Source organism: Staurois parvus, unplaced genomic scaffold (genome assembly GCF_062004578.1).
Source record: "Staurois parvus isolate SC_StPar_1 unplaced genomic scaffold, SC_StPar_1.0 ptg002301l, whole genome shotgun sequence".
Taxonomy (NCBI): domain Eukaryota; kingdom Metazoa; phylum Chordata; class Amphibia; order Anura; family Ranidae; genus Staurois; species Staurois parvus.
The window spans coordinates 47,281-63,547 of record NW_028320097.1 but is presented as its reverse complement, the minus strand read 5'-3'; the positions used below and the strand labels follow the sequence as shown (position 1 = coordinate 63,547).

Here is a 16,267-nt window from a genome sequence, read left to right as displayed (position 1 = left end):
CTATATCCTGGGATCTCTATGCTGTACACTCCATATACTCCATCCTGTGATCTCTCTGCTGTACACTCCATATACTCCATCCTGTGATCTCTCTGCTGTACACTCCATATACTATATCCAGTGACATCTCTCCTGTACACGCCATATACTATATCCAGTGACATCTCTCCTGTACACGCCATATACTCCATCCTGTGATCTCTATCCTGTACACTCCATATACTCCATCCTGTGATCTCTATCCTGTACACTCCATATACTCCATCCAGTGATCTCTATGCTGTACACGCCATATACTCCATTCTGTGATCTCTCTCCAGTGACATCTCTCCTGTACACGCCATATACTCCATCCAGTGACATCTCTCCTGTACACTCCATATACTCCATCCAGTGATCTCTATGCTGTACACGCCATATACTCCATTCTGTGATCTCTCTCCAGTGACATCTCTCCTGTACACGCCATATACTCCATCCAGTGACATCTCTCCTGTACACTCCATATACTCCATCCTGTGATCTCTATTCTGTACACTCCATATACTCCATCCTGTGATCTCCATGCTGTACACTCCATATACTCCATCCTGTGATCTCTATGCTGTACACTCCATATACTCCATCCTGTGATCTCTATGCTGTACACGCCATATACTCCATTCTGTGATCTCTCTCCAGTGACATCTCTCCTGTACACTCCATATACTATATCCAGTGACATCTCTCCTGTACACTCCATATACTCCATCCTGTGATCTCTAAGCTGTACACTCCATATACTCCATCCTGTGATCTCTATGCTGTACACGCCATATACTCCATCCTGTGATCTCTATGCTGTATACTCCATATACTCCATCCTGTGATCTCTATGCTGTACACGCCATATACTCCATCCTGTGATCTCTATGCTGTATACTCCATATACTCCATCCTGTGATCTCTATGCTGTACACTCCATATACTCCATCCAGTGACATCTCTCCTGTACACTCCATATACTCCATCCTGTGATCTCTAAGCTGTACACTCCATATACTCCATCCTGTGATCTCTATGCTGTGCCCTCCAGTCACCTGATGGCCTTTGTCTCGGTCCTGGACATGTTTGTGCCAGCTTGCTGATTCCAGTAACAATGTCGCTCGGCATCAGCAGATCTGCGATCCACGGGGCCGGCGACCCTCCAGAGAGTTCCCTATTCTCCACATTGTAGAGGGAGGACAGGGGAGTCTTTATAAAGGAGGGACCCCTCCCAGGGACATCCAGCTGGAGGTCTCTCTTTGTAGGTGGGGGTCTGGGATGGCTACTAGGACATAAGGTAAGTCCTGAACACTGACAACACCCCCATTAACCATGAATTACTGAGAATCCAATCACAGAATACACAGGAAAGTCAATATCTGAAGGGATCTCATTTCCTGGAGAGTCCAATATCTCCTCCACCAATAAACAGGAGAGATCAACCCTTATATTACCGCAGATAGTCTGACATGGACTGTATATGGGAAGAGCTATGGGACTATGGACTGTATATGGGAAGAGCTGTAGGACTATGGACTGTATATGGGAAGAGCTACGGGACTATGGACTGTATATGGGAAGAGCTACGGGACTATGGACTGTATATGGGAAGAGCTGTAGGACTATGGACTGTATATGGGAAGAGCTACGGGACTATGGACTGTATATGGGAAGAGCTACGGGATCATGGACTGTATATGGGAGGAGCTGTAGGACTATGGACTGTATATGGGAAGAGCTACAGGACTATGGACTGTATATGGGAAGAACTACAGGACTATGGACTGTATATGGGAAGAGCTGTAGGACTATGGACTGTATATGGGAAGAGCTACGGGACTATGGACTGTATATGGGAAGAGCTACGGGATCATGGACTGTATATGGGAGGAGCTGTAGGACTATGGACTGTATATGGGAAGAGCTACAGGACTATGGACTGTATATGGGAAGAGCTACAGGACTATGGACTGTATATGGGAAGAGCTACAGGACTATGGACTGTATATGGGAAGAGCTGTAGGACTATGGACTGTATATGGGAAGAGCTACGGGACTATGGACTGTATATGGGAAGAGCTACGGGATCATGGACTGTATATGGGAGGAGCTGTAGGACTATGGACTGTATATGGGAAGAGCTACAGGACTATGGACTGTATATGGGAAGAGCTACAGGACTATGGACTGTATATAGGAAGAGCTACAGAGCTATGGACTGTATATGGGACGAGCTGTAGGACTATGGACTGTATATGGGAAGAGCTACGGGACTATGGACTGTATATGGGAAGAGCTACGGGACTATGGACTGTATATGGGAAGAGCTACGGGACTATGGACTGTATATGGGAAGAGCTGTAGGACTATGGACTGTATATGGGAAGAGCTGTAGGACTATGGACTGTATATGGGAAGAGCTACGGGATCATGGACTGTATATGGGACGAGCTGTAGGACCATGGACTGTATATGGGAAGAGCTGTAGGACCATGGACTGTATATGGGAAGAGCTACAGGACTATGGACTGTATATGGGAAGAGCTACAGGACTATGGACTGTATATGGGAAGAGCTACGGAGCTATGGACTGTATATGGGACGAGCTGTAGGACTATGGACTGTATATGGGACGAGCTGTAGGACTATGGACTGTATATGGGAAGAGCTACAGGACTATGGACTGTATATGGGAAGAGCTACAGGACTATGGACTGTATATGGGAAGAGCTGTAGGACTATGGACTGTATATGGGAAGAGCTGTAGGACTATGGACTGTATATGGGAAGAGCTACGGGATCATGGACTGTATATGGGATGAGCTGTAGGACCATGGACTGTATATGGGAAGAGCTGTAGGACCATGGACTGTATATGGGAAGAGCTACAGGACTATGGACTGTATATGGGAAGAGCTGTAGGACCATGGACTGTATATGGGAAGAGCTACAGGACTATGGACTGTATATGGGAAGAGCTACAGGACTATGGACTGTATATGGGAAGAGCTACGGAGCTATGGACTGTATATGGGACGAGCTGTAGGACTATGGACTGTATATGGGACGAGCTGTAGGACTATGGACTGTATATGGAAAGAGCTACGGGATCATGGACTGTATATGGGAAGAGCTACGGGACTATGGACAGTCAATGGGAAGACCTACGGGACTATGGACAGTATATGGGACGAGTTGTAGGACTATGGACTGTATATGGGAAGAGCTATAGGACTATGGACTGTATATGGGACGAGCTGCAGGACTATGGACTGTATATGGGATGAGCTGCAGGACTATGGACTGTATATGGGACGAGCTGTAGGACTATGGACTGTATATGGGATGAGCTGTAGGACTGTGGACTGTATATGGAAGGAGCTGTAGGACTATGGACTGTATATGGGAAGAGCTATAGGACCATGGACTGTATATGGGAAGAGCTACGGGACTATGGACTGTATATGGGAGGAGCTACGGGACTATGGACTGTATATGGGAAGAGCTACGGGACTATGGACTGTATATGGGACGAGCTACGGGACCATGGACAGTATATGGGAAGAGCTGTAGGACTATGGACTGTATATGGGAAGAGCTACGGGACTATGGACTGTATATGGGAAGAGCTACGGGACCATGGACAGTATATGGGACGAGCTGCAGGACTATGGACAGTATATGGGAAGAGCTACGGGACCATGGACAGTATATGGGAGGAGCTACGGGACCATGGACAGTATATGGGAAGAGCTACGGGACTATGGACTGTATATGGGAAGAGCTACGGGACCATGGACAGTATATGGGAAGAGCTACGGGACTATGGACTGTATATGGGAAGAGCTACGGGACTATGGACTGTATATGGGAAGAGCTACGGGACTATGGACAGTATATGGGAAGAGCTACGGGACCATGGACAGTATATGGGAAGAGCTACGGACCATGGACAGTATATGGGAGGAGCTGTAGGACCATGGACAGTATATGGGAGGAGCTGTAGGACCATGGACAGTATATGGGACGAGCTGTAGGACCATGGACTGTATATGGGAGGAGATGTAGGACTATGGACTGTATATGGGAGGAGCTGTAGGACCATGGACTGTATATGGGAAGAGATGTAGGACTATGGACTGTATATGGGAGGAGCTGTAGGACCATGGACTGTATATGGGAGGAGCTGTAGGACCATGGACTGTATATGGGACGAGCTGTAGGACCATGGACTGTATATGGGAGGAGCTGTAGGACCATGGACTGTATATGGGAGGAGCTGTAGGACCATGGACTGTATATGGGAGGAGCTGTAGGACCATGGACTGTATATGGGAGGAGCTGTAGGACCATGGACTGTATATGGGAGGAGCTGTAGGACCATGGACAGTATATGAGACGAGCTGTAGGACCATGGACAGTATATGGGAGGAGCTGTAGGACCATGGACAGTATATGGGACGAGCTGTAGGACCATGGACTGTATATGGGAGGAGCTGTAGGACCATGGACTGTATATGGGACAAGCTGTAGGACCATGGACTGTATATGGGAGGAGCTGTAGGAACATGGACTGTATATGGGACAAGCTGTAGGACCATGGACAGTATATGGGAGGAGCTGTAGGACCATGGACTGTATATGGGACGAGCTGTAGGACCATGGACTGTATATGGGAGGAGTTGTAGGACCATGGACAGTATATGGGACGAGCTGTAGGACCATGGACAGTATATGGGACGAGCTGTAGGACCATGGACAGTATATGGGACGAGCTGTAGGACCATGGACAGTATATGGGACGAGCTGTAGGACCATGGACTGTATATGGGACAAGCTGTAGGACCATGGACTGTATATGGGACGAGCTGTAGGACCATGGACTGTATATGGGAGGAGCTGTAGGACCATGGACTGTATATGGGACAAGCTGTAGGACCATGGACTGTATATGGGAGGAGCTGTAGGACCATGGACTGTATATGGGACAAGCTGTAGGACCATGGACTGTATATGGGACAAGCTGTAGGACCATGGACTGTATATGGGACAAGCTGTAGGACCATGGACAGTATATGGGAGGAGCTGTAGGACCATGGACTGTATATGGGAGGAGCTGTAGGACTCCAGTAGAAGAATTCTCTTACTCAATGCTGTTGGTCCTTTACATACAGTGCAAAAGTCTTAGGCAGGTGTGATGCTAATGATGTAAATGAAGAACGATTTCCGAAATCGAAGTGTTAATCGTTTATTTTTTATCAATTAACAAAATGGAAAGTAAATGAAGAGAACTCCAATCAATATTTGGTGTGACCCCCCTTTGCCTTCTTCTAGGTAACGTGGACACATTTTATAAAGGATTCGGCAGGTAGGTTGTTCCAAACTTCTTGGGGAACTAAGCACAGATCTTCTGCGGATCTTGGCTGCCTACAATAAATGAGCAACAAATGGGCAATAGTCACAATACATGGACAACAACCAGAAAACTGCAACAATACACAAGCAACAAATGGACAATACTGACAATACATGGACAACAACCAGAAAACTGCAACAATACACAAGCAACAAATGGACAATACTGACAATACATGGACAACAACCAGAAAACTGCAACAATACACAAGCAACAAATGGACAATACTGACAATACATGGACAACAACCAGAAAACTGCAACAATACACAAGCAACAAATGGACAATACTGACAATACATGGACAACAACCAGAAAACTGCAACAATACACAAGCAACAAATGGACAATACTGACAATACATGGACAACAACCAGAAAACTGCAACAATACACAAGCAACAAATGGACAATACTGACAATACATGGACAACAACCAGAAAACTGCAACAATACACAAGCAACAAATGGACAATACTGACAATACATGGACAACAACCAGAAAACTGCAACAATACACAAGCAACAAATGGACAATACTGACAATACATGGACAACAACCAGAAAACTGCAACAATACACAAGCAACAAATAGACAATAGTCACAATACATGGACAACTACCAGAAAACTGCAACAATACACAAGCAACAAATGGACAATACTGACAATACATGGACAACAACCAGAAAACTGCAACAATACACAAGCAACAAATGGACAATACTGACAATACATGGACAACAACCAGAAAACTGCAACAATACACAAGCAACAAATGGACAATACTGACAATACATGGACAACAACCAGAAAACTGCAACAATACACAAGCAACAAATAGACAATAGTCACAATACATGGACAACTACCAGAAAACTGCGACAAAACACAAGCAACAAATGGACAATAGTCACAATACATGGACAACTACTAGGAAACTGTGACAACACACAGGCAACAAATGGGCAATAGTCACAATACATGGACAACTACCAGAAAACTGCAACAATACACAGGCAACAAATGGACAATAGTCACAATACATGGACAACTACCAGAAAACTGCAACAACACACAGGCAACAAATGGGCAATAGTGACAATACATGGACAACTACCAGAAAACTGCAACAACACATAGGCAACAAATGGGCAATAGTGACAATACATGGACAACTACCAGAAAACTGCAACAACACACAGGCAACAAATGGGCAATACTGACAATACATGGACAACAACCAGAAAACTGCAAAAACACACAAGCAACAAATAGACAATAGTCACAATACATGGACAACAACTAGGAAACTTTGACAACACACAGGCAACAAATGGGCAATAGTGACAATACATGGACAACAACCAGGAAACTGCAACAATACACAAGCAACAAATGGGCAATAGTGACAATACATGGACAACAACCAGAAAACTGCAACAATACACAAGCAACAAATGGGCAATAGTGACAATACATGGACAACAACCAGGAAACTGCAACAATACACAGGCAACAAATGGGCAATAGTGACAATACATGGACAACAACCAGGAAACTGACAACACACAGGCAACAAATGGGCAATACTGACAATACATGGACAACAACCAGGAAACTGACAACACACAGGCAACAAATGGGCAATAGTGACAATACATGGACAACAACCAGGAAACTGCAACAATACACAAGCAACAAATGGGCAATAGTGACAATACATGGACAACAACCAGGAAACTGTGACAACACACAGGCAACAAATGGGCAATAGTGACAATACATGGACAACAACCAGGAAACTGCGACAACACACAGGCAACAAATGGGCAATAGTGACAATACATGGACAACAACCAGAAAACTGCGACAACACACAGGCAACAAATGGGCAATAGTGACAATACATGGACAACAACCAGGAAACTGCGACAACACACAGGCAACAAATGGGCAATAGTGACAATACATGGACAACAACCAGAAAACTGTGACAACACACAGGCAACAAATGGGCAATAGTGACAATACATGGACAACAACCAGAAAACTGTGACAACACACAGGCAACAAATGGGCAATAGTGACAATACATGGACAACAACCAGAAAACTGTGACAACACACAGGCAACAAATGGGCAATAGTGACAATACATGAACTACACTAATGTCTGGGCTAGTGTGAGAAGAAGGGAGATGGAAGAGGGAGGAGAAGGAGGATGGACAGGTTAGATGGGACAGATGGAAGAGGGAGGAGAACAGAGATGGACAGGTGAGATGGGACAGATGGAAGAGGGAGAAGGAGGACGGAAAGGTGAGTTGGGACAGATGGAAGAGGGAGGAGAAGGAGGATGGACAGGTGAGATGGGACAGATGGAAGAGGGAGGAGAAGGAGGATGGACAGGTGAGATGGGACAGATGGAAGAGGGAGGAGAACAGAGATGGACAGGTGAGATGGGACAGATGGAAGAGGGAGGAGAACGGAGATGGACAGGTGAGATGGGACAGATGGAAGAGGGAGGAGAAGGGAGATGGACAGGTAAGATAGGACAGATGGAAGAGGGAGGAGAAGGAGGATGGACAGGTGAGATGGGACAGATGGAAGACGGAGGAGAACAGAGATGGACAGGTAACATAGGACAGATGGAAGAGGGAGGAGAAGGAGAATGGACAGGTAAGATAGGACAGATGGAAGAAGGAGGAGAAGGAGGACGGACAGGTAAGATAGGACAGATGGAAGACGGAGGAGATCGGAGATGGACAGATGAGATAGGACAGATGGAAGAGGGAGGAGACGGAGGACGGACAGGTGAGATAGGACAGATGGAAGAGGGAGGAGAAGGAGGATGGACAGGTAAGATAGGACAGATTTAAGAGGGAGGAGAAGGAGGATGGACAGGTAAGATAGGACAGATGGAAGACGGAGGAGAACGGAGATGGACAGATGAGATAGGACAGATGGAAGAGGGAGGAGAAGGAGGACGGACAGGTAAGATAGGACAGAAGGAAGAGGGAGGAGAAGGAGGATGGACAGGTAAGATAGGACAGATGGAAGAGGGAGGAGAAGGAGGATGGACAGGTAAGATAGGGCAGATGGAAGAGGGAGGAGAACGGAGATGGACAGGTAAGGTAGGACAGATGGAAGAGGGAGGAGAAGGAGGACAGACATGTAAGATAGGACAGATGGAAGAGGGAGGAGAAGGAGGACGGACAGGTAAGATAGGACATATGGAAGAGGAGGAGAAGGGAGATGGACAGGTAAGATAGGACAGATGGAAGAGGGAGAAGGGAGATGGACAGGTAAGATGGGACAGATGGAAGAGGGAGGAGAAGGAGGATGGGCAGGTGAGATAGGACAGATGGAAGACGGAGGAGAAGGGAGATGGACAGGTGAGATGGGACAGATGGAAGAGGGAGGAGAAGGAGGATGGACAAATGAGATAGGACAGATGGAAGACGGAGGAGAAGGGAGATGGACAGGTGAGATGGGACAGATGGAAGAGGGAGAAGGGAGATGGACAGGTGAGATGGGACAGATGGAAGAGGGAGGAGAAGGAGGATGGGCAGGTGAGATAGGACAGATGGAAGAGGGAGGAGAAGGAGGACGGACAGGTAAGGTAGGACAGATGGAAGAGGGAGGAGAAGGGAGATGGACAGGTAAGGTAGGACAGATGGAAGAAGGAGGAGAAGGAGGACGGACAGGTAAGATAGGACAGATGGAAGACGGAGGAGATCGGAGATGGACAGATGAGATAGGACAGATGGAAGAGGGAGGAGAAGGAGGACGGACAGGTGAGATAGGACAGATGGAAGAGGGAGGAGAAGGAGGATGGACATGTAGGATAGGACAGATTTAAGAGGGAGGAGAAGGAGGATGGACAGGTAAGATAGGACAGATGGAAGACGGAGGAGAACGGAGATGGACAGATGAGATAGGACAGATGGAAGAGGGAGGAGAAGGAGGACGGACAGGTAAGATAGGACAGAAGGAAGAGGGAGGAGAAGGAGGATGGACAGGTAAGATAGGACAGATGGAAGAGGGAGGAGAAGGAGGATGGACAGGTAAGATAGGGCAGATGAAAGAGGGAGGAGAACGGAGATGGACAGGTAAGGTAGGACAGGTGGAAGAGGGAGGAGGGAGATGGACAGGTAAGATGGGACAGATGGAAGATGGAGCAGAACGGAGATGGACAGATGAGATAGGACAGATGGAAGAGGGAGGAGAAGGAGGACAGACAGGTGAGATAGGACAGATGGAAGACGGAGGAGAAGGGAGATGGACAGGTAAGGTAGGACAGGTGGAAGAGGGAGGAGGGAGATGGACAGGTAAGATGGGACAGATGGAAGATGGAGCAGAACGGAGATGGACAGATGAGATAGGACAGATGGAAGAGGGAGGAGAAGGAGGACGGACAGATGAGATAGGACAGATGGAAGACGGAGGAGAAGGGAGATGGACAGGTAAGGTAGGACAAATGAAAGAGGGAGGAGAAGGAGAATGGACAGGTGAGATAGGACAGATAGAAGAGGGAGGAGAAGGAGAATGGACAGGTGAGATAGGACAGATAGAAGAGGGAGGAGAAGGAGGACGGACAGGTGAGATAGGACAGATGGAAGAGGAAGGAGAAGGAGGACGGACAGGTAAGATAGGACAGATGGAAGACGGAGGAGATCGGAGATGGACAGATGAGATAGGACAGATGGAAGAGGGAGGAGAAGGAGGACGGACAGGTGAGATAGGACAGATGGAAGAGGGAGGAGAAGGAGAATGGACAGGTAAGATAGGACAGATTTAAGAGGGAGGAGAAGGAGGATGGACAGGTAAGATAGGACAGATGGAAGACGGAGGAGAACAGAGATGGACAGATGAGATAGGACAGATGGAAGAGGGAGGAGAAGGAGAATGGACAGGTAAGATAGGACAGATGGAAGAGGGAGGAGAAGGAGGATGGACAGGTAAGATAGGACAGGCGGAAGAGGGAGGAGAAGGAGGACGGACAGGTAAGATAGGACAGAAGGAAGAGGGAGGAGAAGGAGGACGGACAGGTAAGATAGGACAGATGGAAGAGGGAGGAGAAGGAGGATGGACAGGTAAGATAGGACAGATGGAAGAGGGAGGAGAACGGAGATGGACAGGTAAGGTAGGACAGATGGAAGAGGGAGGAGAAGGAGGACAGACATGTTAGATAGGACAGATGGAAGACATAGGAGAACAGAGATGGACAGATGAGATAGGACAGATGGAAGACGGAGGAGAAGGAGGACGGACAGGTAAGATAGGACAGGCGGAAGAGGGAGGAGAAGGAGGACGGACAGGTAAGATAGGACAGAAGGAAGAGGGAGGAGAAGGAGGATGGACAGGTAAGATAGGACAGATGGAAGAGGGAGGAGAAGGAGGATGGACAGGTAAGATAGGACAGATGGAAGAGGGAGGAGAACGGAGATGGACAGGTAAGGTAGGACAGATGGAAGATGAAGGAGAACGGAGATGGACAGGTAAGGTAGGACAGATGGAAGAGGGAGGAGAAGGAGGACAGACATGTAAGATAGGACAGATGGAAGAGGGAGGAGAAGGAGGACGGACAGGTAAGATAGGACAGATGGAAGAGGGAGGAGAACGGAGATGGACAGGTAAGATAGGACAGATGGAAGAGGGAGGAGAACGGAGATGGACAGGTAAGATAGGACAGGCAGAAGAGGGAGGAGGATGGACAGTTGATATGGGACAGATGGAAGAGGGAGGAGAAGGAGGATGGACAGGTAAGATGGGACAGCTGAGATGGGACAGATGGAAGAAGGAGGAGAAGGTGGACGGACATGTAAGATAGGATAGATGGAAGACGGAGGAGAAGGAGGACGGACATGTAAGATAGGACAGAAGGAAGACGGAGGAGAAAGTGGACGGACAGGTGAGATAGGACAGATGGAAGAGGGAGGAGAAGGAGGACGGACAGGTGAGATAGGACAGATGGAAGAGGGAGGAGAAGGGAGATGGACAGGTAAGATAGGACAGATGGAAGAAGGAGGAGAAGGAGGACGGACAGGTAAGATAGGACAGATGGAAGACGGAGGAGATCGGAGATGGACAGATGAGATAGGACAGATGGAAGAGGGAGGAGAAGGAGGATGGACAGGTAAGATAGGACAGATGGAAGAGGGAGGAGAAGGAGGATGGACATGTAAGATAGGACAGATTTAAGAGGGAGGAGAAGGAGGATGGACAGGTAAGATAGGACAGATGGAAGAGGGAGGAGAACGGAGATGGACAGGTAAGGTAGGACAGATGGAAGATGAAGGAGAACGGAGATGGACAGGTAAGATAGGACAGATGGAAGAGGGAGGAGAACGGAGATGGACAGGTAAGATAGGACAGGCAGAAGAGGGAGGAGGAGGAGGATGGACAGTTGAGATAGGACAGGTGGAAGAGGGAGGAGAAGGAGGACGGACAGGTGAGATGGGACAGATGGAAGAGGGAGGAGAACGGAGATGGACAGATGAGATAGGACAGATGGAAGAGGGAGGAGAAGGAGGACAGACATGTAAGATAGGATAGATGGAAGACGGAGGAGAAGGAGGACGGACAGATGAGATAGGACAGATGGAAGAGGGAGGAGAAGGAGGACAGACAGGTGAGATAGGACAGATGGAAGAGGGAGGAGAAGGTGGACAGACAGGTGAGATAGGACAGATGGAAGAGGGAGGAGAAGGAGGACAGACAGGTGAGATAGGACAGATGGAAGAGGGAGGAGAAGGTGGACAGACAGGTGAGATAGGACAGATGGAAGAGGGAGGAGAAGGAGGACGGACAGATGAGATAGGACAGATGGAAGAGGGAGGAGAAGGAGGACAGACAGGTGAGATAGGACAGGCAGAAGAGGGGACCCGCTTACAATCAGCAACTACAATCCATTCGATAGGCGGGGCAGATGGGGGTAGAGACATTGTGTGTTATGTGAATATGAAGGGCATTAAAGAGACAAAATATAAAATATATGTAAACAGAAAACATAAAGCTGAGGCAGATATCAGGAAAAGGTCCTGGACTGCCGTATCTCTCTCTTGAACATTCCTTGGCAGTCATGCTGATCCTGTGGACTTGATTCTTCTCTAGTATGTGAGATGTTTCTTCAGCAATGCCGGGGGCCCCCTGCTCCTCACACAACATATCAATTGTCCATAATGGGGTACTGGCGCAGGTATGTGACTTCAGGCAGGCAGCTGGTGACACATCAGAAATCACTGAAAACTGGTGACAATGACATTTGTTGAAGATGGGCCTAAGAGCTCCACCAGCTCCTCCTAACCCAACGTACCAAGTTCATTCAAATACGATGAGTGCAATTATCACTGGAAATGCTTAGGTTAGATGTGGGGCTTGGATTATGGCTTGAATCGGGATTCAGATTACAGCTAGGGTTACGGTTTGGGTTCAGATTAAGGTTAGAATAAAGGTTCAGATTAGTATTAGGGTCAGGATTGGGGTTAGGATTAAGGTTCAGGTAAGAGTTATGATTAAGGTTCAGATTAGCGTGTTAATTAGGGTTTGGATGAGGGTTAGAATTCTAACAAGAATTAGGATCAATAGTAGGATTAGGTTTTAGGATTCAGATTAGGATTAGAGTTAGATTTGAGTTAGGGTTAGTTTTGAAATTGGGTTAAGGTTCGGGTTAGGGTTCAGATTAGGATTAGGGTATGGGTTCGAATTAGGGTTAGGATTAAGGTTAGGGTTCACATTAGGATTAGGGTTTCAATTAGGATTAGTGTCAGGATTAGGTTAGGGTTCGGATGAGGGTTAGAGTTCAGATTAGGATTAGGTTTTGAATTAGGAATAGGGTTTGGGTTAGAATTAGGATTGGGGTTAGGATGAAGGTCAGGGTTCAGATTAGGATTAGGGTTAGATTTGGGTTCGAATTAGGATTAGAGTTAGAGTTCAGATTAGGGTTAGGTTTTGAATTAGGATTAGGGTTAGAGTTCAGATTAGGGTTAGGTTTTCAATTAGGATTAGAGTTAGAGTTCAGATTAGGGTTAGGTTTTGAATTAGGATTAGAGTTAGAGTTCAGATTAGGGTTAGGTTTTGAATTAGGATTAGAGTTAGAGTTCAGATTAGGGTTAGGTTTTGAATTAGGATTAGAGTTAGAGTTCAGATTAGGGTTAGGTTTTGAATTAGGATTAGAGTTAGAGTTCAGATTAGGGTTAGGTTTTGAATTAGGATTAGGGTTTTGGTTCCCATTAGGATTAGATTTGAGATTGAATTTGGATTAGGGTTGGAGTTCAGATTAGAATTACAGTTTTTAATTAGGGTTAGGGTTCAAATTCGGATTGGAGTTAGAGATTGCCTAGTCTGCCCAGTCTGTTGGATTAGATTAATAATGGCGACGTTGATGAAATATGTAATCATTATTTCTCGTCTCGCAGACCGCGGAGAATTAGAAGTCTGAAAATGTACACCTTGATGGGCGGCGGTCTGCTCTGTGCAGTCTCTGGATTGGTTCTGCTCATAGTTGCCACAGCGACTGACTTTTGGATGCAGTATCGGTACTCGGGGAGTCTGAGTAACCAGGGCCTGTGGAGGTTCTGTGTGGCCGGGAAATGCCACGCTCATACCATCACTGTCGGTAAGTTCCACCATCCTATCATAGAGATATAACCAGATGTGGGCTCACTGGGGGGCCACAATGCAATGATTGGCTGGAGCCACATGTCAGATTTGTGTGGCCACCATGTTACTGAGGCTAGCAGAGGCAATAAATGTCTACAAATCGCTTGCTGATCTCCCCTCCCCCAGCATTTGTCTCAGATTATAATGGCCTGTAAATCCGTCCAGCTTTGCAGAACTTTGCCCGAACCCTTCCCAATTCTGTACATCTGAGCTACACACCTCCATTCACTGCAATGGAACCCCACAGCCAACCCGGCCAGCAAAGACCCTACATGAGCAGAGATACAAGTATAAACTATCACCAAACTGCTGGGGGAGACAACCTGTCCTTTAATGTGTGCAGGGCTCGGGCTCTGTGTCATACAGTATAGTTCCGGAGGGAGGGTCAGGATAAGGATTATGGAGAAGAGTCTGATTAGGATTTTGGTGTAGGGTCAATGTTCCGGAGGAAGGGTCAGGATAAGGATTATAGAGAAAAGCCTGGTTAGGATATTTTGGTGTAGGGTCAATGTTCCGGAGGAAGGGTCAGGATAAGGATTACAGAGAAGAGCCTGGTTAGGATATTTTGGTGCAGGGTCAATGTTCCGGAGGAAGGATCAGGATAAGGAATACATAGAAGAGCCTGGTTAGGATATTTTGGTGCAGGGTCAATGTTCCGGAGGAAGGGTCAGGATAAGGATTATGGAGAAGAGTCTGGTTAGGATATTTTGGTGCAGGGTCAATGTTCCAGAGGAAGCGTCAGGATAAGGATTACATAGAAGAGCCTGGTTAGGATATTTTGGTGTAGGGTCAATGTTCCGGAGGAAGGGTCAGGATAAGGAATACATAGAAGAGCCTGGTTAGGATATTTGTTGTAGGGTCAATGTTCCGGAGGAAGGGTCAGGATAAGGATGTTCCGGAGGAAGGGTCAGGTTAAGGATTATAGAGAAGAGCCTGGTTAGGATATTTGGTGTAGGGTCAATGTTCCGGAGGAAGGATCAGGATAAGGATTATAGAGAAGAGCCTGGTTAGGATATTTGGTGTAGGGTCAATGTTCCGGAGGAAGGATCAGGATAAGGATTATAGAGAAGAGCCTGGTTAGGATATTTTGGTGCAGGGTCAATGTTCCGGAGGAAGGGTCAGGATAAGGATTACAGAGAAGAGCCTGGTTAGGATATTTTGGTGCAGGGTCAATGTTCCGGAGGAAGGATCAGGATAAGGAATACATAGAAGAGCCTGGTTAGGATATTTTGGTGCAGGGTCAATGTTCCGGAGGAAGGGTCAGGATAAGGATTATGGAGAAGAGTCTGGTTAGGATATTTTGGTGCAGGGTCAATGTTCCAGAGGAAGCGTCAGGATAAGGATTACATAGAAGAGCCTGGTTAGGATATTTTGGTGTAGGGTCAATGTTCCGGAGGAAGGGTCAGGATAAGGAATACATAGAAGAGCCTGGTTAGGATATTTGTTGTAGGGTCAATGTTCCGGAGGAAGGGTCAGGATAAGGATGTTCCGGAGGAAGGGTCAGGTTAAGGATTACATAGAAGAGCCTGGTTAGGATATTTTGGTGTAGGGTCAATGTTCCGGAGGAAGGGTCAGGATAAGGATTATAGAGAAGAGCCTGGTTAGGATATTTTGGTGTAGGGTCAATGTTCCGGAGGAAGGGTCAGGATAAGGAATACATAGAAGAGCCTGGTTAGGATATTTGGTGCAGGGTCAATGTTCTGGAGGAAGGGTCAGGATAAGGATTATGGAGAAGAGTCTGGGTAGGATTTTGGTGTAGGGTCAATGTTCCAGGTGAAGGGTCAGGATAAGGATTACATAGAAGAGTCTTGTTAGGATATTTTGGTGTAGGGTCAATGTTCCAGATGAAGGGCAGGATAAGGATTATGGAGAAGAGTCTGGTTAGGATATTTTGGTGCAGGGTCAATGTTCCAGAGGAAGCGTCAGGATAAGGATTACATAGAAGAGCCTGGTTAGGATATTTTGGTGTAGGGTCAATGTTCCGGAGGAAGGATCAGGATAAGGATTACATAGAAGAGCCTGGTTAGGATATTTGGTGCAGGGTCAATGTTCCGGAGGAAGGGTCAGGATAAGGATTATAGAGAAGAGCCTGGTTAGGATATTTGGTGTAGGGTCAATGTTCCGGAGGAAGGGTCAGGATAAGGATTATGGAGAAGAGCCTGGTTAG

General features: G+C 46.9%; 1 protein-coding gene across 2 annotated transcripts in view; it reads left to right on the top strand.

The window, feature by feature from the left end:
* Nucleotides 1-1,198: 1,198 nt before the first annotated feature.
* The window catches only part of LOC149431286 (lens fiber membrane intrinsic protein-like), a 33,256-nt gene continuing 18,187 nt past the window's right edge, over nt 1,199-16,267 (top strand). Inside the window, exons 1-3 of one of the 2 annotated variants that reach the window (XM_089665709.1) lie at nt 1,278-1,321; nt 5,359-5,392; nt 13,857-14,056. In XM_089665709.1, the coding sequence (XP_089521835.1) occupies nt 13,882-14,056 (175 nt within the window). In that variant the 5' untranslated portion in view covers nt 1,278-1,321; nt 5,359-5,392; nt 13,857-13,881. Of the gene's footprint in view, nt 1,322-5,358; nt 5,393-13,856; nt 14,057-16,267 lie in introns of both variants that reach the window. The other variant, XM_089665710.1, reaches the window with a different exon arrangement.